The sequence below is a fragment of the Cetorhinus maximus genome, chromosome 6 (assembly GCF_964194155.1).
Source record: "Cetorhinus maximus chromosome 6, sCetMax3.hap1.1, whole genome shotgun sequence".
NCBI lineage: Eukaryota > Metazoa > Chordata > Chondrichthyes > Lamniformes > Cetorhinidae > Cetorhinus > Cetorhinus maximus.
Window position 1 is genome coordinate 33,391,341 of NC_135884.1, and position 27,130 is coordinate 33,418,470.

Here is a 27,130-nt window from a genome sequence, read left to right on the forward strand (position 1 = left end):
GGGCAGCAGAGGGGCCTGACATTACAATTTCTAAGAGGCAGAACACGGAGCTGCCGGGGAGCCATGGTACTGTAGCCATGGGAGCTGATGGACTCAGTGACACAGTACAGCTATCAAATTAATGGGTGCGCACCTCAGCACCCTCCATGGCATCACTGTGAAGCCATGTACAACCACAAACTGCCACACCTTACTCTGTCTCCTTAGTGGTTCATTTGTTCAACCATTCTCAGCTTGTGCCCTCTTTTAATGTTATCATGGCGGAAGAGAGAATAGAAAAAAAGGAAGCACAGCACTGAAGCCCTTCCTTATAGTAAACCATCCTCCTGCCCTTCCCCCACCAAAGGATATACAGGGAACATAGGTTGGCCAGGTGTCCCAGTTTTTCCAGGACAATCCCAGTTTTTCACAAAAGACCCGGTGTCCCAACAGTTTTCTCCAAGTTGCTCAAACATCCCAGTTTTCAGCTCCCCGTCCCTTTAACTTGCCCCTCACGTTCTATTTACTGTTGGCAAACCCAAAAAAACCCTCTTGCACTGCACTGCATCCTGGGAATCAGAACGCTGCCCACTTGTTGACCATTAGGCAGCTGTGGCAGGACACTCAAATTTTCAGGAAAGATCTTCTGGTACAGTCTGAGTGGGATGATGTTACTCTGTGCTCCAGTATCAATCTTCAGCTTCATATTTATGGTTGTGGGTTATTTCTCACCATCTTTCTGATCTGAATGGTTGAGAGAATTTCTTTTCTCTGGAAATGGCTGGATGTGCCAGTTCCATGTGGTTGTATGGTTCCTTTGTCTATTGTGTTCTCAAACTCAACATCATCTTCCAGGGTATGGATGTTTTGGTTTCTTTTCATTCTCATTCGCCCTGTTGCTCTGTCTCTAATAATTAATTTGCCATCTTCTTTCTTTGTTCTACACTTCTTTTCCCAGTGATTTGGCCTCCCACAAGCTCTGCGGTTTGATCCATATCTGGGACATTTCCTCTTGTTTGTGAACTTGTGTGGTCATCCACAACACCTGCACATCTTTCACTCTGTCTGGTGTGCATTCGTTTGTTGCTGTTTCACTGCATCAACCCTGCTGTCTTTCTCTTGACTTAACTGAAGGCTAGCCGGTTGAGTAAGTAGCATCTTCATCTGCCTACTGGTGGCTTCATGTGCTCTGGCAGTGTCTACCACTCATGACTCTGAGCTTATCCTTTCCAATCAAATCTTTTTATACTTAAGGGTGGGCAGAACCCCAAATGGGCTGATCACAATCAGCCTTTCATCTGTTTCCTTGAATTTACATATTCTGGCTGCATTTTTCAATCTTGTTCAGAAATTGTCAATAGGCTCACCTGGTTCCTGCATCAGGCTTTGAAATTCATTTCGGTGGATTCAATAATTGACTTTGGCTGGAGATTCTGAACGTGTGCTGAATTTTTCAAAGCTTTTGTCTGCATTTTTCTGTCATCTTCACTCAGCTATTAAATAAATTTAACCCTTTCTCTCCTGCCCACAAATATAGCTGAACCTTTCCTCTTCACTTTTAGTGCCTTTTAAAAGCTACTTAATGTCAGCCTGAACTATTGTTTAAACTTCTCAAATGTCTCTACAGCATCATCAGCTTCCCAATTCACCATGGGCTGAAGCTGTGCATTTATTGCTGCCACAATAGCGGCCCCTTCATTTTTGCACAATTCACTCAGTTTTTCTCTCTCTCTGGCACTAACTTGTGTTGATTTCTCTCAATCTAATTTAACATTAAATTGGATCTTATTCACAGATACACGCTGCCACCATGTCATGTCTTCTGGCTCCCAGAGTTTGAAATAATCACTCTTTTAGACCCAAAATATGCTGGAGCTTCAAGTGCATTTCTTACAGCTCTCCACATGGCTGGTGAAGTTGTTGCTCAGCACCTGACTTCAGTGCAGCAGTACATGTGGTACCCTGGATGTACATGTGTATAACAATTATTTCCTCGTTCTTTACGGATAGTATAACAATAAAGAAATACATTTTTCCATCAGAACACTGATTATATACATCATGAAATGCTGAAAATTTAAGATGTAAAATGTTGATGAGGTTTAGCAGGTGCTGGATAAGAGCAGTAATTTTGTAATTGTTATAGTTTTTCAACTTCCTATTCAGTCAACGGTAGACATCAACAGTTTTGCACATTACGGAAATACAACAAGATTTAGCTTTGGCTTTATTTCTGTCAAAAATACTGAATTTGTTCTACATCATGCCATTCGGTCTGTCAGGTGTGATTTCTAAGCTTTTTCACTTGTTTCAATAAGGTTCATCAAGCTCTTGTACAGAACCAAAGTAGCATTTTTATACATGGTCACAGAAGCAAGATTTTGTTTTGTTATCTATTATAAGCGCCAGAAGCAAGAATTAAGATGGAAGGAAAGTGAGATACACATCCTCCTGTTTTTTGTTTTTGTTGGCTGAAGTTCTGAGTAGAGTGCTCACATTAGTGGTGCAGTGCCAGTGTCTGCCAACACCAAGCAACTCTGGTAGTGAGGAAACTTTAAAAGATAGAAATAGGTAGCAATATAGAATTAGACAGTTTCAATAGTCATACTCAAGTCTGGAAGAGGGCTGAAAGAATTTGAAGAGAATTCCACATTAAAACATAAATTTTGAATAGTACATTTTGCTATTGGAGACCTTGGAGATCCTTTAGACAGTTTTTAAAGCTGTTAGAGAAACTTTGGTGAAAAAGTCGATTTGTTCAGTACTATTTTGTAGCGAGAAGAATTTTGTTTGTAAATGTGATAAGTTAGTAATAGTTTTAAATAAGTCTTAAAAGTTATACAAGAAAGCAAACATAACATGAGTGCTCTGCAGTGTAGCATTGTAAAAAAGAGTCATGCCAATAGCAAGCAGAAGAAAAATTTGGGGTATGTTTTTAATCCTGTCTGCTCAGGGGGAACCCATCGGGCAGTTAAAATCACCTAAGAGTCTTACCAGCCAACACCCGCTCCCTCCCCACTGTCCTCCATTTTAGTCTTATCTTCTAAGCAGATAGGGAGGCCACCTTCCAGAAAACTACAGGATCCTTCTTTCAATGTCACTGGACCTGATTTACTACTTCAACCAGTGACTCAAGTGGAAAATCCACTGTGACCTTCCTGTCTGGTGAAGTTAGCTGGAAGAGTTGGGGCCAGAAGGCGACCAAACAGCAAATTGTTTAATAAGTTCCTTGTGGGGCCAGAAGGAACCAGAGTGCTCTTTTGCTCTCCACCAGAAAGGTTTAAGTGGATCCTGCCTTGGGTTGTTGCCCCCCATCACGTCCACCCCACGCACCCCCATTTGCCAATGTGAGCGCTAGGGACTCTGCCTTCAGTTTCTGATGGTAGATTCCTGCCTGACATTGTGCTCCTGCCTAGCGGCCAGCTGCCACTACTCATAGATTTTGGGTGGGCAGCTTACTGCAGGCACGCAGGCAAGGCTCAGGAGTTAAAATCATCCAGACCTCACAGCGCTAGGGTCAGAATAGTTTGCCACTAGCCTCAGCCCCCACCTGCCTAATTTCTGCTCCAAGTTAAAGTCAGGGCTTATATAGCCATCTTATAGATGAACCTTTGGCATGTAGCTTGTAGAATGTTTGAGCACTCAATTCAAATCATTTGGTTTGAGGTAAGTGGGAATGGGCGAGCTTCAACTTGGTTGTGGGGTTCAAATAATGTGATGAATCAAGAATTGGAGTTGTTATACAGGTTTGTGATGCTTTTACATTATTAAGCTTTACAATATAAGACAATATATAATATAATGATCGTTCCATAAGCAACTAAATCCACTAATAAGATTATATCTGCCATAATCTATAATTGATGGCTGTGATTAAACCAGCTGAAACCAGAATATCTATTGTTTCATCCAAAAAGAAGTAGATAAAAACTCCATAAAATCCAATTTTTCACATAACGCAAGGACAATTTTTCTGATCTTTATCTCTAAGGAATCCACATCTTCTAGATGCAAAGCTGAGGAAAAAGGGGAAAAGACTTATTTTCCTCGGTGTCCACTCTTTTATATTGCCACAAGATTGACTTGCCAAGGGTGGGACCAAGTTGCAGGCCCAATGCAGAGATGAAAATGACACAGGAGGGGACATGCCTGGCCTCCAGTCTCACTTTTCTTTACGGTGTTGGAGTACTGGCCACCCAATTGGAAGGGTGTGTAAAGAATCTAAGGGTTCGAACTAGTGTCACATGATCCCCACAGAAGTGTCGATGGAGATTTCGGAGGCAGCTTCAAGAAAAAAGAAGATAAGTTGGGTTTTTCTGCATTCCACAAAATGATTTTAAGGCCTGGGACCATCCTCTTGCAGCTCAGTCAGGGGTAGGTCTTCCTCGGGAGTTGCTTATTTCCAGAGATAGGAAATGGCAGTATTTTGGGCCTTGACAAGTGTAGCATTTTCTTGGAACCAGATAATTGGGCCCCGTACGGTTTTCAATATGTTTTAATCTTTTACCACTTTTGAAACGTTCCTGTTTAGGTTGACAGTGAAAGATCATTCCACTGGTTACACAGCCAATTCTCTCTTATTGTGACATTACGATTCATAAAGACTCATAAATCAGTAAAGTACAGAAACTGGCCATTCAGTCCATTAAATCTCACGAACTACCTAGTCTTTCACTGGGCACATTATAATGCCAGGACCAGGTGTAGCTGGGCAGAAAGAGGCTATACATCAGTTGAAGAATTTGGCCTCTTGGTGACACTTCACTACATTTCTTAAGGCTAGAGTGGTTGGAGTTAATGAAACAAGATGCTACTCCATGGTAGATTATATTCTACAAGAGAACTTTGCACAGTACGAGAGAGTGCTTGAAAAAAGTTACAGCTGAATAGGAGGAATAGATGAAGATTGATTCTGGTCATTTACAGAGTGAGTAGGAAGGATTTTGTTCATTTACTAGAGTTTTATTCCGAAGAAAAGGCAGAAAATGCCAGGAATATTCAATAGATCAGTCAGGATTTATGGAGAGGAGAACAGACAAGTTATTGTTTCAGGCAAGGATCCTTCTACAAAACAGTCTGCTAAAGATATCTAATTCCGTTGGTGAGATCAGCAAGGCAGTAAGTAGCAAATCTTGCATTATTGTGGAGAAACTAACAGTATTTATGTAATGAGTAAAACAAAGAGTGAGAAACCTAATGTGTGGGTAAGATATTGAACTACAGATGAGTCAAATGATAAGTCTGTATGTCAGATCAAATAAAAGTAGTAACTCACTTTTCCTTTACGTACAATGTTTTTACAGTAAAGGCATTAAATATGTTCATTTTAATTTTCAGGTTTTTGAGTGTAACTTTTCCTCATTCAAAGATGAAGACATGAATGAAGTTTCTGCGTTCCCTCAAAGGATGCCGTTAGTACTGTCAACCTTACAGCAAGGGCTGCAACATTACTATGTGTGTGGCACATCCTGCATATGAATTCAGAGTTGCAGCATTTTTTGTGAGGATCTGCTCATTTTAAAGGGATTGTAATTAAAAGAGTACAGTGGTTGGCATGAAACAATATGGCTGAATAGGGACAGTAGGTGTAGACTGGCACTGAAAAAAGTGGGCAGGAGGAATTTGCTCATGTACAAGATTGCTTTTTACCTGAAGGAAACTATGATTAAGCCCAATAACAGATACCTGGTACCAGATACTTCCAAAAATGCATACATACAAACTTTCATAGTGAAAAACAGACCAGCCTCTAGTCCTGGTCTCTTTTATTTGTGCATCTAACTATAGCCCGGGCAGACACATCTCCCAATATTGCATTTGTAGCACGTCACCTTCAAATATGTCACGGCACACTCACAATCTGAGAGTTGCCCTAAAAATGCTGCTCTCCTTTTCATAAATTGTCTACAAATTTGAATTAAAATTAACTTGTGCTTTTTCAAAAGCAAGAACAGAATTTGATTCCCCTTCCATCATGTATTATGTGCACATGATGTGGCGGGAACTCCATTTAAAGATGCACAAAAACAGCTGCTGTCTCAGAACCTCACTGGCAATGGTACAGGATTTTCATGGGCACCAGTGTGGTGATGGGAACAGACAAAGACCCTTTCATGTGGTGTGCAGAGTATTTATATTTCCCTGGTGTTGCACTGACTTTGCTACCAATCATTCACACGTGTATATTATGCAGCCTTAGGCTGGATTCAACTTCAATGGCAACTGCAGTTACAAACTGACCTTACTTCTAGAACTAACTCCAATGTGAAGAATGATTTGCTGTGCTGAAGTTTTTTTCACATGTGAACATAGTTAAATTAGGATATTAACACGCAAGTTCATCAGCAGACCAGAATGCAGATTAAAATGCAAATGAGCCTGGCACAATGTTCTTCTTTTCACAAGAATGTGGCAGCAGTGTTGCACCAAAAGTACACACTTTTCACAATATGTCAGCCCATTTTGTAGTTTCAAAGGGCAACTAAGGGCAGAATCATCCCAGATTTGCACTAAGTGCGGTAGCGGGCGTGAAAAAGACGTCTTACCCGCCAATCGCAATGGCAGAATTTTGTGCCGTATCGTCCTCTTCCTGCCTCGTAAATTACACAGTCACGAGAAACACGCTGGATCACTGGTGGCCGGCCCCCGAATTGCCTGCCACGCCCTTACCTTGCTGCTCCCTCACTCCGGGCGCCATATTTAAACTGCAGCCGCGTGCACTGTTCTCAATGCTTGCAGCCCAGGACTGCTCTGGTGAAAACATGGCCTCAAAAGCCAACAAGCGTGCAGCCCTCCGAATAAACAATGCATCCCTGGGACACCATCTGGACACCATGGAGGTTCACTGTGATGTCCTCTACCCCCACTCTGACCACAGGAGGCCCATCAGTCTCAGCACTCCAGCTTGGGAGGCAGTGGTAGAGGAGGTCAGTGCCAATGCTGCACACAAGAGGTCGGCTATCTAGTGCAGAAAAAGTATGAATGATCTCATCCGTGCCGTCAGGGTAAGTCAACCACCTTATCATTCTCACCTCACACACTCACAAGCCCATCATATATTCACTGGCATCTCACACACTGCAAGTTCAAGGGACATCACCACATACACCGTCACATCTTCTATCTAGTCTCATCTCTTCTGGTGATTGCCTCCTCATCCTGGCAATGGCTCCACTCAGCATACACGCAACCCTGGCATCTTTCTTAATTGGCCTGGCATGTGCCTTGCTCATACTCTCTCCGTTTGTCTTTATGCAGGGCAAGGTCACGCACAATCAACGGGCGAGGTCCCAGACCTGGGGTGGAGGTCCTCACTCTTCTCAAGAGTCGTATGTTGTAGCTGGCCGGAGAGGGTGTGGACCGTTCCTGTGGCAACAATGAGATTAGCGGCAAGCATCAATATGAGGATCCTGCACCACATCTTCCATCTGTCAATGCTGCTCTGAGTCCACTGTTCTGTGTTCAACATAGCTGCCAGGCACTAGTAATCTCCACTTTCTGTCCTAGGGACATCTGACATGTCGGCCTTGGGCAACCTTGGCCCTGACTCCAGCACCGCGAGCACCTCGGATGAGGACCTTGAGGGCAACACCGTTGAAGACCCTTCATGGCGCTCACCCACACCCTCCACCAGCACAGCGACACACACCTCAGTGGGACCTAGATGTACAGCAGCCTCAGAATCACAATCTGGTGAGCACAGCACACAACCTGTTCAACAGCAGGCGGAGGCAGGGACATCCTTGGTCGCCAGCACTCGGAGGACTGCTGGAGGCAAAGAATCTACTGAGTCGGGGTCGGATGATGAGCCTCTGGACTCGATCCTCAATCAGTTGTTGGAGCTGCAAAGACAATCACAGGGACATCAGGAAGGGATGCACTCCTCAGACTGCAAGGCATGATGGAGGAGGAGCCTGTCCTTCTTCAGGCTGTGGTGATAGCGCTGGCATGCCGACGCACTGAGGTTAACACTGGCAGGATGGTGGCCGCCACGGGGACCTTGGTCCAGGAGGTTGGTGCTGCAATGCTGCATAGGCTGAACTCCATTGCTGATGCCACAGTTGGCCTCCAGCAATGTCAACGTGAGAGGGATGAGGGGCAGCTCGATCTCACTCCAGCTTCCCCTTCTCCTCAAGGAGTCAGCCAGGGGCTGTCGGGCACCCATAGGGAGGAATCCCAGCAGCTCAACATCCCAGGTTATCCACTCAGGTGACTCTGGAAATGTCTGGCCGATTCAAATCCCCTCTTCCTGTGGCTAATCATCTCCAGCCTCACAGGCCAAGGAGTACCTGGCCCACATTAGGATACCCAAAGCAGGATGAGTCCATCCAGATCTTGGCTCTCCAGAGGATGCCTGCCAAAGTCATCATAGACAGGGCGTCGCAGTCAGCAGGCTGCTTCCATCTCCACTGTGGGTCAGGGGAGCACCAGCACGTAGTAGCAGGGTTAGGAAGATTAAGAAGATGTAGTTGCACCACGTGGGCACAGGTATTAATCACTTGTCCATAATGTTCACTATTGTAAATAAACTCCCAAGCATGTCTCCTTGTTATGATCAGCAGTGCTCGTACCACTCCGATGTGAAACCTTGGTTCCTGCACAAGATAAAGGCAGATGCCTCAGTCCAGGGCCTCTTCCCTGTGCAGTGTGTAACCTTCAGAGCAAAGTAGTGGTCCGGCTTCACATTCACTGGACACATCAGTGATGCCTATACCTCGATGGTGCTTGTCATTGCTGTTAGAATGTTGTGGGCAGACATCACAGAGTTCCGTCATCCTTTCTGTGCGCTCTCAGCATCTTTGAGGTGGAACCGGCCCACCATCTCTTTAGCATTTGTGACCAGTCAGTGTGCTCTTGAAGGGGTCAGGTGCTGAAGGCTGACAAAGGATCAGGTGCACTTAAAGTTTCACGGCTGCGTCCCCATGATACGACCCTGGTCGTAGAGCGCAAGTGAGCTGCTCTTAGCCAGACAGGAGTCAGACGTTCACAGAAGCAACATGAAGATCTATGGAGTGTCCTCACTATGCGTCGTCATCATCCTCCTCTACAAATCTTGTGGCTATTAGGGCCTCATGAGCACACCTACTATGTCTGGCCAGTGCAGTGGCTTCATCGCTGGCATTCTCAGCTTCGAGGACCTCACCACCCTCATTCCCTTCGACATCCTTCTCATCGAAGGAGACTTGCAGCTCTTCCATCTCCTCCTCAGCCAGGTTTTCCTCCGCCGTTGCAACGCCAGGTTGTGTAGTGCCCAGCAAGCTACGATGATGCGCGACATCCTCTGGGGACTGTATTGCAGTGCTCCATCAGAGCCGTTGAGGCACCGGAACCTCATTTTCAATATGCCTATCATTTGCTCCACCAAAATCTGCATTGCAGCATGAGCCTCATTGTACCGCCTCTCTGCTGCCGTGTGAGGCCACAGTACGGGTGTCATCAGCCACGTCCTCTGTGGGTAGCTCTTGTCCCTGAGGAGCCAACCCTGAAGCCTCTCTTGGCCCTGGAAGCTGTCAGGGATCTGAGACATGTTAAGGATGTAGGAATTGTGGACGGTCCCTGGGAATTGTATGCAGACCTGTAGGATGTGTTTGTGGTGGTCGCAGACCAGTGGAAGCCCTTGTGATTTACGTAGTTGACTGCTTGTTGCCATGGAGATCTAAGCGCCACGTGAGTGCAGTCTATGGCACCGTGTACCTGTGGAAAACCAGAGATCTGAACCCAGCGCTCTTGTTTCCTGGCTTACCTGATTCCGATCGAAATGCACAAAGTTCTGTGCCTTCGCAAAGATGGTGTCCGTGACCTCCTGGAGACACTTGTGCATGGGGGCTTGCGAGATCCTGCACAGGTCACCTGTGGAGCCCTGGAAAAATTGAGCACTGCAGTCACTTTCACGGTCACTGGCAGTGGGTGTGCCCCATGTCCCCGTGGCACCAAATCCTGCAGCAGGTGGCATATGTGACCGACCAGTTCCCTAGACATGCACAGTCTTCAGCAACACTGGTTCTCAGTCATCTGCAGGAATGACAAGCACCGTCTATAGATCCTGGGTCTAGTGATGCACCTCCGAGTGATGGCTCACCGTGGATCTTCAGCTGCGTGGAGGCTCTGTTGCCCCTTCGTCTTAAGGGTGGTGCTCCTCCCTTTGCCGAGCCAGGTGCCTCCGTCGCACTCTTTTTCTTCTTCTCTGCTCTCTGTAAGCCATGAGGCGTACCACTAAATCACCAGGCTCCATGATCCTGATGTTCTCCTCCTGCAGGATCAGAGAGAGGCGTGTGGGTTAGCATATGTGTCCTAAAGATTTCTCTTGGTTATGTCTCAAGGCCCCTTGACACATGCCAGAGAGTGCTGGCTACCACTTAGGTGGCCAGTGTGTAGTGCGCTTCATGGCTGTCCAAAACCCCACCCACCTCCGTCCCACTCCACCTGACCAATTGGCAGCAGCTTCAGCCACTGGACTGCATGCTGTGCTCTCAGCTCAGGTGCAGGCATTCTCCTAGCCCACACTGCAAGGTTGCACTGTTAGCTTGAACCACGAGGGACACTGGGTCCAAACCTTAACAAAGACATTGCAAAGGACTCTGAGCCCCTCCACCAGTCACTGCACCATGCCCATCTTTCACAAGGGGATTCTACAATTTGCCCAGTCGTCCAATTGTTCTGCAGCCCCCTAAAATGCACATTAATTTGCAGTCTGTCCCCGAGTAGTGAGAAGTCCTGAAGCATTTGGTGGCACATTCATGTTTTCGGGTTGCTTGAGTGGGCAGAAATGCTTCAGAGGCCCGACTCCAAGCATGTCAATGGAGCTGAACGGTCTCAGCTGAGGGAGAATGCTCACTTGTGACAAGCTTTTCCAAGTGCGCGGCTGCTCCCCCACCCGCCACCCCCCCGCCACCCCACCAGCATGTGCTTGTGTACTTCCTTCAGTCTGTGCTGCCTTGCCCCACGCCCCCAGCCCCACCCGTACTGCAGCCCTTGACCCGGCACCACACTGAAAACCAGCCGGGAAAAAGCGACTTGCCTGTGCCCCCACTGGATGCGTGGTACCTCCTCCTTGATGTCATACAGGCGATCCTCGCAAGCGCTGCGTAAGATTGTGTGCACTCAGCTCCGAGTTCCCCTTGAAGTTCAGCTGGTCAGATATATGCCTTTTTAAGGCAGTCGTAAATCATGCCAACGTGGGCAGTAAATTTGACGTGGGGATTGGGGAGGTGGATGATTCAGGCGTGCAGTCACAATGATGAGATGCAAATGCAAATTAAGTTGCCGACATTGGATGTTGGGAAACACGGCCCGCCATTGACTGGTGGAGCAGATGATCGCAAACTGGTTTCACAACGGCATAAAACTGATTTTTGGCCTTCTCGCCATATTGTCCGCTCACGCCTGCCATGACCCCCGCCGCCAATGGAAGCGGACGATTCTGGCCTAAATATCTACAATCTATTATTGTAGATTAGATTTAAGTGAAGCCATTGCCAAACCTGTCTAATGAATAATGCTCACTGAAAATATAAATGCTGCACAGTAGACAAGGAAGCCACCATCTTCCCTGGCCAACAGTCCGGCAACAAAGTTCTCACCCATTACTTTTAACCAATTGCTCATGATTACCATGAAAAGCTGGGGAATAGTGCAAATTTTTATAATTTGAATATTGTTGAAAAGAGAGACATATTGCTGAGTCGACCAGTCAACATCCTTTTCTCTGTAGTGTACATTATTATGATGGTTTGAAATTTGACATTCTGCATTTGTCCTGATGAGTGCAAGACTAAAAATTTGGTCAACTCGTCGCTCTTTTCAACAATATTCAAGTTCTATACAAGTAAGCGACTGTTTCTATTACTTATTTATCTATAATTTATAGATAAATAGGCTAAGTCCAGTATTAATTATAGGTTGTAAAATAAAACTCTCCCTTGAATTTATGAAATAAAGCTTGTTCTCTTCTAATGTGTATATTTAACACATTATAATCATTTGTATGTTAAAAAATAATTATATTACAATATCCAGTTTGTACGGACAGGAGTTCCCAATTTGCTCCCCTCTCCTGCTGAAGGCAGTGACTCTTACAGGACATTGGTAACTTTCCATATGTGCATCTAAACAATCAGTTAATAGACTATTCAACCTTGAGGAGGATCATAGGCATGTTCAATCATGCCCTCCCTAACCTCTATCTCTGCAAACTTTCCCATAAGATGTCAGCCTCTTCAGAAGTACATTTATTGTGGATCGGCCCTCAATGGATGTTCACTTGTCCAGTTTCTCACATGGGTCACTCTTGTCAAGTGCAAGAATCCTCGTTTATTTCTCCCTTCCATAGCCTATGGATGCTGGGACTAACTGTAGCAAGGTACTTCAGAAAGGGGTGGAAATAAATAACATGAAAATATTTTTGCAACTTCATTTGGATTTTGTAAAATGTGTCTTGATTGTGTGTGTCGGCTTGACTCTTTTAGTAGCGCCAACCTTAAGTCATTCTGGGTTCAAATCTCACTCCAGGGCATAAAGTGACATCAAAGCTTCTGGCAATGCGCCATATACAGCTCCTTGATCCTTGGCTATCTGGCCTATGAAGCCCGGACAACCAAACTGTATTTGTGCTATTTCTTATTATTTGGTTTGCCCAGTTTGCTGTAGGCTGGAAGATTGGGAAAAAAGAAGTATTGTTCTATTGTTCTTAGTGCGACTGTCTCATTGGTGGGTAAATCCTAAACAATATCCAAAACTTACAATATAGGCAAATGAATGGAAGCATGGTCTTAAACTTAATGGATGGCCTTGTGACTGAACAGTTTACATTAAAGCATTCTGCAGAGAAATAAATCTTGGATATTATTAATGTTGACCAATGCAGTACTGAGGGAACACTATTATCTGAAGAGCCACATGCAATATTAAGCCAATGTCCTATCCACCTGTTCCACTGGTTCAGGTGGAGGTTAAGGATTCTGTAATATTATTTAAAAGGCAATGTTCTGAACAACATATCCCCCTCCTCAATCAACATCACCAAAGTCAGATTAACTGGTCATTCACTTAATTGGGGGATCTTGCTAATTCATTGTACATGGAGCATTTGAAAGATGTGGTAAAGGTATGCATGTATATACAATCCTACCCATACCCAGCATCAGGGATAAAAGTGTAGTTAAGGTCATGATAAACTTACCCCCTTGAAATTCCAGCCACTGACTGCAGAAAGCAGGGAGGAGGTGCTACCATGCTGTAAGGTAGACCTGGGAAACAAAAAGAAAATAGAACTTTTACTGTCAGGACCTTTTCCAAACGTCAGGTAACAGATTTAAAATCCATAAACAGTCCATGGGTGTGATGACAACTGCAAGAGAACTCATCTGTGTTTCAAGGGCAATTAGGGATGGGCAACAAATGCTAGCCTTGCCAGTGACACTTACACTCCATGAAGAATAAAAATAATTATCCATTGTTTCTCCTTATATTTGGTGCTACACGTGATCATGTTAAATTTCACCTGCTGCTGTTCCATGTCCATATGCAGCAAGACATGGACAACATGCAAGCTCGGGCTGATAGGTGGTAATTAATATTTGCGCCACACAAGTGCCAGAAAATGGCTATCTTCAACAAGAGACAAATCTAACTACATCCCCTCGATGTTCAGTGCCAGTTTTGTTACTGATTCCCCCACCATCAACATCCTGGGATCACTATTGACCAGAAACTTAACTGGATCAACCATATAAATATTGTGGCTACAAGAACAGGTCAGAAGTTGGGAATTCTGTGGCAGGTAACTCATTTCCTGACTCCTCAAACTCTTTCCACTCAAGGCACAAATAAGTAGTGTAAAGGAATATTCCTCCCTTACTTGGAAGAGTGCAACTCCAACTCCAACACTGAAGAAGCTTGACACTGTCTAAGACAAGTAGTCATTAATTGGTTGAATAAGGGCCTCAACAGGTCTAAGGACCGGCAGGCTGCCTGATGCCTTCCCTGCCCAATATAGCATGGGAGGCAGGTCAGGGGTGGGTGGGAAGACGGTGGGAAGACCACACGTTTTATTTTATGAGCCTCCCCTCGCCATCAAATATGCTGGAGGGGAGCCATAAAATCCAGCCTCAAGTTGTCATTATAAATTAACATTCCAACACTGGTCACTGCGGGGGGCACCCTATTCAGGACTTCCTCCCCTCAACTCCAACATAACTCCTCTAACAAAAGGTGCAGGGGTGGTGGGGAGGGAAGGCACATATCAAGCTCATAAAGCAATGCTGATGTGAAATTTGGGCTACTTTAACTCCTGGACTTCATTTCCATTTGACTGATGGGCTACCTGCCCACCTGTCAGAGATAGAACAAGAAGAGGCGCCAGAAAAGGTGTTGAAGGAGTGAATGCAAGGTGTGACTTAGCGCTAAGGGCCATAATACCACTGCAACAGTTTAGGTGGGCCAGGTATTTGAAGGTATAGCCAGGAGGCGAGGGTCATTAAAGGTGAAGGTGTCTCCCAACCATAGGCCAAATTTCAATCGAGGCCAGAAAGGGGATTGTTGAGTTTAACTGTAGAGTGGATAGATCTCTGAGAGGGGAGGATGGGCAGTTGAAGTTACTGCTTGTAAGGATACAGCGAGATGCTTCAATGGGGCCCATGGAGCTTGCTGGAAGAAGAAACACAGAGGATAGCTGTGGATTTATTCAAGGGGCATTCAAGTTTAGGATGTGGCAACAAAGTAGGAAGTGGTGATTAAATCGCACAGGGATGGAGTGGGGCAGGGCAAATAACCCAAGTTGAGTCAACTGAAAAGTAGAATGGTGAGGTGACATAGGAGAAAGAGAGAATGGTCTAAGAAAGGTTGAGGATAAAAGAGGGAGAAAGAAGCTTGGGTTTGGAGTGAAAGCCAAACCACACATGCAAATGGTTAGAAAGAGGATTGGAGTGACGCAGACACGGAAGAGATTAGATGAGACAGGTTGCAGTGGTGAGCAAAGGACAGGGAAGAGAAAATATGAAACCATCACAAGTTGAGAGTCTGCAATGGAATGAATTCAACGTGTAAACAGCATGGAATCAGTTTTGAACATCTAAAATCCAATGTTCAGGTTCAGGGTCAGTTATAGCTGATAATTCTTCCATGCCACCTTTCACACATTTCCCCCTCATGGGACCACAGTTTAACTCACTACACGTGTTTGTCTCACCCCAGCTCCCTCGACTGGACAGTCGATTGGGTGACTCACGACAAAAGATTCACAGAAACTTTTCTCTGGCTTGCTCCAAAGCCTAAAAGGATCATGTAAATGAGTTTGATGGATTATAAACATCCATTTTATTTTAATGTGCATGGACAAATTAAGTAGTTTAAGGACTTCATTTAAGTTAATTTGTTAAAAATGAAATTATTTTGTTCCTGCTGGCTTGGTGACGCTGCTTGCTTGGATTTTTAATAACATTTGCTGCAAATTTATGTAGCATCTATTTTTCACTTAAAGCATGGAAAATGGATGAACAGGGAGGATAGTTAATGTACTCAGGATTTTAATTGTTTGAAATCATTTAGAATATAAATGATTCACTCTGAAGTCAGATCTTTGGTCATTGCCCATCCACCATAAGTTAGGACTCATCCAAACCACTAGTCATAGCCAGTGAAGGAAGGTGAGCACCTGCCAACATTTAACACTGAGCCAACAATACTGAAAGCAGTTAATTGATTATTTATCTCATTGCAATTTGTGAGACCTTGCTGTGTGCACACACTGGATGACATATTTCCCTCCACATTTCAAAACTGCTTAATTCATTGTGAAGTGGTTTAGCCTGTCCTGAGGTCATGAACAGTGCTGTATACATACAAGTCTGTTCTTTATTCTTAATGTTTGTCTTCACAGATACAGGGACTTGCAGGCAGATTCCAGTGAAGCCTATTTGAAAGGAACACATTCTTGTGGGAGGAGGTTACTTCGGATAATTGTCAAAAAGCCAATTGTGAGTTAACTGAAAATGACTGATTATATTTGTCTTCGCATATATGGTTTCTAAAGACCACTCATCAAACTTTGCAAATCGATCTGTTTAAATTGACAAGTATTATCAACATTAAAAAAATGTTCAGGAATTGGATATACAAAATCAAACTTCCTCTACCATACAAGTCGAACCAATTTTGAACAGTGTTCCATGATTAAATATACCAAATAGTGACACTACTGGCCAATAAGAAAATTACAGCATATGTGGGACCAAATATTTGATCATTTCTGTGAAAATAATTGTAACTGATATTTCTATAAATAGTTCATTTAAAAAAACAGAAAACATCTTGCACCAATTTTGAAGCAGGATTAGTAATGAACTCGCCAGACCAAGTGGCCTGATTTGGTATAAGTTAGAATTTGGAAAAGAGGATGAGACGGTGGTGGTGAGCTGCCTTCTTGAACCACTGCAGTCCATGTGATGTAGGTACACCCACAGTGCTGTTAGGGAGGGAGTTCCAGGATTTTGACCTAGTGACAGTGAAGGAATGGTGATATATTTCCAAATCAGGATGTTGAGTGGCTTGGAGGGAAACTTCCAGGTGATGATGTTCCCAAATATTTGCTACCCTTGTCCTTCTAATGGTAGTGGTTGTGGGTTTGGAACATGCTGCCTAAGGAGCCTTGGTGAGTTTCTGTAGTACACCTTTACATGGTACACACTGTTGCCACTATTCATCATGGTGGAGGGAGTCAATATTGGTGGAAGGGGTGCCAGTCAAGGGTGCTGCTTTGTCCTGAATGGTGTCAAGCTTCTTGAATGTTGTTGAAATCCTGTCGAATTTCCAGTTGTCATTATTTTTGGTCACATTTAATGTCAACATTTTACATAAAAACTACTTACATAAACTTTTGGAATGGAGTTTCTGTACATGTAAAGTGATCGATAAAGTGATTGAATGGGTCAGCAACAGTGCTATTAACCAGCACTTGCTCAGCAATAACCTGCTTACTGACTCTCAGTTTGGGTTCCGCCAGGGCCACTCAGCTCCTGATCTCATTACAGCCTTGGTTCAAACATGGACAAAAGAGCTGAACTCCAGAGGTGTGGTGAGAGTGACTGCCCTTGATATGAATTTGACAAAGTATGGCATCAAGCAAAACTGGAGTCAATGGGAATCAGAGGGAAAACTCTCCAGTGATCAGAGTCATACCTAGCACAAAGGAAGATGGTTGTGGTTGTTGGAGGTTAATCATCTCGGTTCCAGGATATCACTACAGGAGTTCTTCAGGTAGTGTCCCAAGCCCAGCCATCTTTAGCTGCTTCATCAATGACCTTCCTCCCATTATAAGATCAGAAGTGGGGATGTTCGCTGATGATTGCACTATGTTCAGCACATTCGTGACCCCTCAAATACTGAAGCAGTCCATGTCCAAATGCAGCAAGACCTGGACAATATCCAGGCTTGGACTGACAAGCAATAAGTAACATTCACGCCACACAAGTGTCAGGCAATGACCATCTCCAACAAGAGAGAATCTAACCATCACCCTTTGACATTCAACGACATTACTATCGCTGAATCCCCCACTATCAACATCCTGAGGGTTAACATTGACCAGAAACTGAACTGGACTAGCTATATAAATACTGTGGCTGCAAGAGCAGTTCAGAGGCTAGAAATCCTGCAGCAAGTAACTCACCTCCTGATTCTCCAAAGCCTGTCCACCATCTACAAGGCACAATTGGCACCCCTTCCACAAAAAACATTCACTCCCTGCACCACTGATGCACAGTAGCAGCAATGTGTACCATCTACAAGATGCACTGCAAGAAACTCACCAAGGCTCCTTAGGCATCACCTTCCAAACGCATGACCGCCACCATCTAGAAGGACAAGGGCAACAGATACTGGGAACACCACCACCTGGAAGTCTCCCTCCAAGCCACTCACTATCCTGACTTGGGAATATATCACCGTTCCTTCACTGTCACTGGGTCAAAATCCTGGAACTCCCTCTCTAACAGCACTGTGGATGTACCTACACCACAGGGCTGCAGCGGTTCAAGGATGCAGCTCACCACCACCTTCTCAAGGGCAATAAGGATGGGCAGTAAATGCTGGCCTAGCCAGCGATGCCCATATCCCATAAATTAATTACAAAAAGCTTACATTAAGAATTAGAACAACCTTATTAAAAGATGAATAATAATACTTCTGCCATGCGAAGGAACCTGACAGATCATATTTGGTAATCATTCCTATTCTTAAGACAGTGGTAGGTGATTTTAAAGTGGATGACTAATAAAGTATCACCCGTGAATTGTTTGCAAGGCCTTACTATACAGCGTAGAAGAAGTGCTCACATTAAATGGGGAATTCTGATTGAATTAACAGTGCTCCTTGTGCCCTCAAAATGCTATTAATAATCTTCCGCCCCCAAAGTATGTTGATTACATTTCCAACAGCTCTGCCCACAACACTGTCTACAACATTATTTGCTGTTCTGACACCCTATAAGACTGAACTGTGCCGTGGAGAATCAAGGTCTACTGAAAATATCAGGCAACGCAAGCGTCATTATCGTACATCAAACCCATCAATACTCACTTATTTAGATGGTACAAGCTTGTGGATCACCCTCCCCAATAGGGAGAAATGATAGCTCCTGGGGGGGGTGGGGGGAAAGATCAGGGAAAGAACAACACCAAAAAAAGGGGGAAAAATTGTAATTTTAGGAAAACTCTTGGACATTGCTCATTGATTTCCCACAGCAATCAAGCAAGTTTCGGGATATCATGGCTAACATGTTAAAATTTTTTAAAAATAGGAAATAAAAAAGATCTGCCACCTGAATATATATGACAGCATCTCAGACATCTTCCTGACACTCTGAACCCACAGTCATGGACCTTAGGGATTGTCAGAAACATTTCCCTTATTAGATAGCGTTTATTAACTCAATCACATCATACAGAAGTTCTATCATGTCTCAAATAGAAAATTATAGAAAAAAATTAATTCTGGTGAACCAAAGTTTTCATGTGGTGATATAAAACTTTTAAATGTACAATTACAGTGAGTACAATGATAGAGTATAATGTCATGTAAAAGGTATTTCCTTAAAGTGGTCCATGAGCTAAGAATTTGTGTTTGTGTATGCAGCCCCCTTTTCAATTTATGAATGGTTCAATTTAAAAATAATGTAGCAGACAAACTTCCGTCTTAAACAAGACATTAAACATTATTACAAAAACTACTACTAAAAGCTCTTTAGGCAAAAATGATAAAGTTATTAACTAAAATACAGATACAATGGTTCAAAGCAGATAAAGATTTAAAAATATTTAAAGGTGAGATTTCAAATCAGTCTCTGTGAGATATCATTGCGGACCTGATGCTTGAGTTCTTTCTTTCTGAAGTGAAGCACTTGAAACTTGAGGTTCGATTAGCAGCTGTGATGGCTTCTGCAGATGCCTCTCGGGTGGATTCAGCAAGTCATTGGGAGGGAGAAAAGGTTTCCTATGCCTCACTAATTCTGTGGTTACAGATCTTGCAGGTTACCTTGACCTTTTCAGCAGAAACAGCAGTTGATTTCTTTAAAAAAAAGCTTCCCCTTTGTCCTCCCTGAGCCAAGAACACTCTCTGAAGTTGTTTCTCAAAGTTCTTCCTGGGGTTCTGCACACAATATGGCTCTTTGCAACCTATCTTTATACAGCGCAAAAACTTAAAATGTTTGCTATTATGTGATCCTGACAAAATACCAAGTTATCTTCCAAATAAGGCAAATGGTAATCCCATTTAGCAATCCAAAGTCTCCTAATCAGCTCTAGTATTCAAAAGGAGCCAAGGTTTTCACACCTTCAGGGAAAGCCATGTCTGTTTGAAGACTCAATGAACTTCAAAAGTCTTTTCATGTTTGGGTATGTCTGCCTGCTATTCACTGAAGTTTTCTGGAAGCTTAACCACAATGCAGTTGAAAAGGTCAGGTGACTTTTGGCAGCCATCTTTAAGGATTCTTGTGTCCATTTAAAAAGGAAGATTTGCTTTTTATTACAAAATCTATGACATCACAATTATACATTTGTGACAAAAAGCTTTTATTGTTACCCCTTACTTATAAAAGAAGATAGTTATTAAAGTATCAATGTTTAACACTACTCAAACAATCCCCTAAAAAGCAAGTTGTATGTCCAAACTAAAATTAAAAACCATCTGACCCAGGCAACAATTGTTATACTTGGATGGGTATCGTACTCAAACCCTTATGGTGCCACTGACCACTGCACGTTTCTAGCAAACCCGTAATGTCACATGCACTGCACCATTACAGTATCAGTTATGATAGGCTAAGGTTCTAAATATGGCTTAGAGGATGGAGAGACCTTGCAGAGTAATCCCTTGCGTGCTGGATTAACTAATTGGAATACTGATTTGAAACCTTAATGAAATTATTTCTTTTCATTCAAGTTTGAATTAAGAAAATTTCTGAAATAAACTAAAGATTAGAACCATTGGGGATCAACTCGCTTCCAGGTATTTCATTTCCTCACAGCTCAGTATTCGAAGGCTTAGCTCTGCCTCTGATGATCCTTCCCATCCTGTGGGGAAGCATTTGTTTTCTGTATAGCTTCCCCTCCAAATTCCCTACCTGGACTCATTATAATTATGTTCTATTGTTCCATTGCGGATCATACTGGAGTACCAATATGTCACACATGCCTCCTCTCAGTGGTGGTCGCTTACAAGGCACCTGGTCTTGAATTATGTAACACTATTAAGCATTGCTATTCCAACTAACTTAGTGTAAATGCACCTTTTCCCAGTGTAACTTATTTTTATTAAACACCACAAGCAGCAGCTATAATCCAACTTAAATCAAGAACACAGAAAAACAAGAAGTTTTTTTACACCAAAAATGTTAACACACTATCTTGCTTTGTAATTAGCAAGAAGGATCATCATTAGACATGTTGAGAAGTTAGTATTAAAAATGCTCTTCTAGCCTGAGCAGCCACCACTCATGTTATGTTACAATGTCTGAAGCTGAGTCATTTGGTTCCATTAGATCTGAAGATACAGCATTTGACCTTGTTGCTAGATTACCCTACACTGCAGCCTGTTGACAGCACCTTGAAGTTGGAAGTACAAATGAATCATATCTGAATACTCCAGTGCACAGTATTACTCATCCATTCCTCGTACATAGTGAGTGATACATAATTCACTTTTGTTCATTGTCACTAAAGGGGACTCTGCATTTACCAAGTCAATCACATGGCCAGGAGAAAGGCTTCCTCTAGGTAAAAATATTAAAATCAAGAATGACAATCGGAGCAAATTTGCTGATTTCTGATTAATAAACTGATCTAGGGAAAAAAGGATGCCATCACTTTTTAAAATAAAATGAGGAAATATATTTAACAACCAATTAACATCAGAAGGCCCAACCGATGCTGTGTAGAAATTCATATCAATCAAGTCTCTACTATCCAACATCTATGCATCCTAAATAGGAACATTCTTTAGAAAAATCGAGTGACCTACTTTCTGAAAAGTGCTTCTGTTCTTCAGAGAAAACCACCCCCGCCCTCACCCCCAATCTCCACCCACCACCTGTCCGCAGTGGATGAGTTCTCAGTAAACTTATGTCAAAATCACAATTCTTGGTGGTGACTGGTTCAAGAATCATTCTCACAGTCATATCATGAAGCGACTTGTATCTATTTATTATTTTTCTTAGGCTTATTTGGAAAATGTTCTCTGCCTCATTCTTTTTGAGGGGTGAGAAAAATATCTTGGAGATGATGGATCATAAATTGAGGCCTACTGACGTGTGGAGGCGGAACTCCCGACTTCATCCCACGTCATTTCAATTTTCAGGTTGGTGGGGGCGCAGCCGAATCAGCTGTGCACCCGCCAACCTGTCAACGGCCAATTGAGGCCATTTTAAAAAGTAATTCAAGTAGTTAATGGACTTGCCCATCCAACATTAAGGTTGGCGGGCAGGCTGGGAACCCTGGTGGGCTTCAGAAAAAGCATGAAACCTCATCCATGGGCGGGATGAGGTTTCATGAAGGTTTTTAAAAATTTAATAAACGTTTAAATGAAAGTGATGGACATGTCCCAACTCATGTGACAGTGTCATGTCAGGGAAATTTTATGTTTGTGCACTGACCACTTTTGAATTTGGCGCCAATCCCCCTGAGGCAGCACGAAAGAGCGCACTCCCGTCTTAGGGGATCCAACCACCATCCCTCCCACCCACCCACCACCCCCCCTCCCACCCACCCACCACCCCCCCTCCCACCCACCCACCACCCCCCCTCCCCCACCCGCACAGGGAGCACATAGCGTTTCCTGGTGGATGTCACGCTGGGCAGGCCTTAATTGGCCCACCCACGTAAAATGGCAGTGCGCCCCCAATTGGGGGCGTCGATCGGAGGTGTGCCGGCTCCTGTACCTCCCCCCCCAACGGGGGGAAAATTTTTCCTCTCAAGTAGATGCCAGGTTGAATTATGAGTAACAGTACCTACTTGAACAATATGATTTCTGAGAATGTATGCAGTGTTTCAGTTTTACCAAATAACACTCAGCATCCAACAAAGTCTGGCAAGACACAGAGTGTGTAATTTTGAACTTTCTGCTAAAATGTAAAACTGGCCTTGCATGTCCTTTCATAGATAGAAAAGCTGGCAGTTCTATAACCAAGCCAAACCTACACAACATCCATCATTCGGTCTAGTGCTAAGTCCCACAAATAGTACTGAAATAAATAACCAAATCATCCATTTTAGGTGTTGTTTGTGGAACAAAAATTGGCCAGTATACCAGAACTCCCGTCCTCTGCTTCAAGAAGTATCATAGGATCCTTTTCATTTACCTGACAGAGCCTCAGTTTAGTATCACATGCACCTCCAATGCAGAACTCCCTCAATGCTGCACTAAAGTTTCAGCCTAAATTATGCACTCAGTTCAGTTTGTTAGGCTATTGCACTCAACATCAATTTGGATAACAGCAATGTACTCCAAGCACAGATCTGTTCCATTCATTCCTGACTGCAGCAGACTATTCTGGTGAAATATAAAATATGCTGTAATATTTTGCAGCTTTTCTTAAAAGGATGTACTGGAAACTCTGTGTTCCTTTGTCTTAGTGGATCTTTTATACCTGCTAATGCTGCCACATTCCAAGCAATTGTACCCAACACTAATTAAAACAGGCTGATCCTCCATTTCATAGACCTGCTCTATGTTACACAAAGATACGATCATGAATTCTCCCATCTCTAATGAAAATATAAACCCTTTTGTTTGGATAACCATTTTCTGTTTCATTAAGGTGTTGCTCTATTCACCTGCATAATCTAGGCTAATTAATAACTAGTAGATGTGCCAACATCTGCCAAAAAGCTAGTTCCTTCCACTAAAATAAAGATTTATAAGGACATTTTCTTGAGTGTAATTCCTTCAGAATACAGAAGTTCTGTACACTGTGAGAAATTGATGTTTTTTTTATATTTTTGGGGAATATTGTATTATTTTGTGTAGAAGACTGTGTGTGTGAGAGAGAGAGAGAGAGAGTGAGATTTAATTAAGCTGGGCAGAGATTAATAGGAAACAGGTTATCTGGGGGGTTTAAAACATGAAAAGGGTAGAGGTGTTAGGTTTGAGATACAAGTGAATAGGTTAGGTCTAACATTTGCATTTTTAGGTAATTGGAGAGTTTGTTTGAATATCAAAGGGAAGTCACAGGTGACACAAAACATGTTTGCATCTTGCAGTAGTTCCATAGGTAAACAGAATTGGGGATATTATATTTTATTGACCCAAAAGCAAAGACAAAGTAGAGACATGGAAGAGTTTATATTTGGAATGATTTACGTTGCAAAGAGGTGTGGGAACAATGGAACCTGAGCTGAAAGGGGGAAAAAGGTATTTTAGAGTTACTGTAGCTGGGAGTTATAGCTTTTGGTGAGATGTAGCAGCTGGAACTATAGCTGGAGTTCTGGGCTGGGAGAAGGTGCAGGTTTGAATCAGCCATCCGGTCAAGCCAGAAAAGTTTTAGGCTGCAACAAGCAGTCTGTTCTAAAGTCTTGGATTTCCATGGCAGAGTGGGAGTGAGTTTAAGGGGCCATGAGGGAAAAACATACTTGACCTCATCCTCATCAACCTGCCTGCCACAGATGCATCTGTCCATGACAGTATCGGTACGAGTGACCACCGCACAGTCCTTGTGGAGAAGAAGCCTTGCCTTCACATTGAGGATACCCTACATTGTGTTGTGCGGCACTACCACCGTGCTAAATGGGATAGATTTCAAACAGATCTAGCGCCACCAAGAGAGCAGTGGCTACTGGTACTGCACTTGAGTGATGAGGGGGCAAGTTGCGACGAATTGGAACTTTGTAAACGTTTGGGGTTTATCAAAGAAGTGTGGGAGCCGGGGTTTGAGAGGCCATAGGAGGAGGGCAACATGATTTTACACCTGGGGGGGCCTTCCAATGGGGCCAGGAGGCCAGTTAAGAAGGGACACTCCCTGCCCACCACCAGCCCATGCAGAGAATCAAGCCAGGCTCGCCACATGGCGTGGGCCGCTCATGACGCCGGTTAAATGCTAGCAGCGGTCGAATGATGCCCTTAAGTGGGCATTAATTGATGTGGAGATAAATCCCCCCTATTAAACACTCAAGGATACCTGCATTTTCCTTTGTCAATGGGTTCCAGCCTCCCAACCTTCCATCTACCCTGAGAATAAATATACAGAAAATTTTACTACAGCATGACCAATACAGTACGAATTGCTATTTTACCTACAAAATTAAACCATCTACATCAAATCTCTGTTTAGAAACTGGAATATATTTCAAGGTTTTCTTCACCACTAACTACTGCATAAATTCTCTATGTAATGGAACCGGAGGCTCTTGTTAAATGAAGCAGGAAGTCACTGAATATCAATCACATTTTTAGCTTTACAATTCACACCTGAGACAGCTACTCCACTTTGACTCAGTGAGCAAAAACTAATTTCAATGAAGGGCACTGCAGATGTCTTTGCATGTAACATGTTTGTGGCTCTCTCACACTTCCAATTCTATGATGTGTATGTAAAATGCTTTATGTGAACATCAAGGACAGGTTATATTAAGCAACATCCCAAGTGAGTAGATGGTAAGCTTCATAATATTCAGTTTCAAAGATTCCTACTCATAAATGTACCTTTGCATTCTCTTTCCTAACCATTCCCCTTTTAAAATAGTATTAGAATTTAACCAGTTAACATCTGTCTAGCAGCTGTTGCCTATTGAAAAATAGATCAATTACATGCTGCATCCTCCAACTGGAATGACACAACACTGAGGGTGTCATAGCAACAGAGCACTACAACAATCTCTTGTCCCTATTGACTCCAATGAAAAGGTACGCTCCTGCAAATACTTTCCTCCATTTTTCTCCAGAGACTTTCCTTTTTGTTGTTTGACGACTCCAGATAGTCTATACAGCAACACCCATAAGCAATCATTAGGATTATATACATTGAACACACACTCACTGCATTTCCCATCCTGTCGAATAATGGAGCCTTGGAAATGGCATTACTCAAACATGATGAATTGATGACTACAAATACACTGTGCTCACAAACTACAAGAGGACAGTCAGGTCAGACCTTCTGGGAGTTTTGTAAGTAACCCAATATAAAATATTCACTTTCCTTGGCACAGTAAGCTTGTCAAGGAAACATCTGTGGCAAATACAACCCGCCCATTCCCAGAAGCAAATCCAAACAAAAAATGCCTATTATAGTCCTAACCATCAGCAACATGCCAGCTTCTATCACTAGGTCCTTAAATTGTCAAAATTGGAGATTAAGGGGCTGAATCTGGTTTATACCAGCAGCGCAAACAGGTTTGTAGCGAATTGCTGTACTTTCACCGCACTTGATGATCTTTCCATTGAAGTTCACAGAACAATAGTTAATTCCTTTGGAGATTCACTTCCAAGCCTACTGTTGTTTTAACTTGGTTGGAAATGAAAACAAATGGGTAACTCTTCCAAGCCATTGAGAAATTAAAACTAGTGGGTGAAGAATCAGTTGCCAATTCACTACCAGTCCGTTTCACCCTTGTGACATAGATATGTTTCACCATCTATTCATTCATTTTTAATGATAGTTTGTGTGAAGGATACAAACATAATCCACTGAGCTCCTTAATAGTGGCTGAAGTGTGGTGAAGGAAGGGAATTATGCAATGTATATCAAAACTTGCATCCCAGTTGTTTTCCTGTTATTTTTGCTCAGAATAAATTTACAGCTCCATCAGCTATTACAATATACCGTGCACCTTACCCCTCTATGTTTTTTTTAAATTCTTTCATGGGATCTGGATGTCACTGGCAAGGCATATGTTGTCCATTGCTAATTGCTTTTGAAAAGGGGTGGTGAGCTGCCATCTTAAACTGCTACAATCTATCTAGTGTAAGTACAACTACAGCTCTATTAGTAAGAGAGTTCCAGGTTTTTGATCCAGCAACAGTGAAGGAACAGTGATATGGTTCCAAGTCAGGCTGGTGTATGGTTTGGAGGGGAACTTCCAGGTGATGGTGTTCCCACACATCTGCTTGTTTTTCTAAGTAGCAGAGTTTGCAGGTTTGGAAGGTGCTGTCAAAGGTGGCTTGGAGAGTTCCTGCAGTGCATCTTGTAGTTGGCACACACTGCTGCTACTTTGCACCAGTGGCGGAGGCAGTGAATATTTAAGGTAGTGGATGGGGTGTCAGTGGTGAAGGTGGCAGATGGGGTGGGCTGCTTTGTCCTGGACGGTGTGGAGCTCCTTGAGTGTTTTTGGAGCTGCACTCATCCAGTCAAGTGGAGAGTATTCCATCACACTCCTGGCTTGTGCCTTGTAGGTTGTGACAGAGTTTGGGGAGTCAGGAGGTGGGTTACTCCCCACAGAATTCCCAGCCTCTGACATGCTCCTGTAGCCACAGTATTTATATGACAGGTCCAGTTAAGTTTCTGTTCAATGGTAATCCTCAGGATGTTGATAGTGTGCGATTCAGCAATGGTAATGCCATTGAATGCCAAGGGGAGATGGTTTTTGCCTGGCACTTGTGTGGTGTGATTCTTACAATCTGCTCCAATAATTTTTGGCTGGTGATTCTGAATGAAAATTGTTGTTGCGCCTGT

At 43.3% G+C, this 27,130-nt stretch overlaps 1 protein-coding gene across 3 annotated transcripts in view; it reads right to left on the bottom strand.

The window, feature by feature from the left end:
• The window catches only part of arhgef3 (Rho guanine nucleotide exchange factor (GEF) 3), a 398,054-nt gene that overhangs the window by 260,286 nt on the left and 110,638 nt on the right, over positions 1–27,130 (bottom strand). For all 3 annotated transcript variants that reach the window (XM_078543531.1, XM_078543530.1, XM_078543529.1), the window contains exon 2: positions 13,157–13,223. In XM_078543531.1, the coding sequence (XP_078399657.1) occupies positions 13,157–13,223 (67 nt within the window). The remainder of the gene's footprint in view (positions 1–13,156; positions 13,224–27,130) is intronic.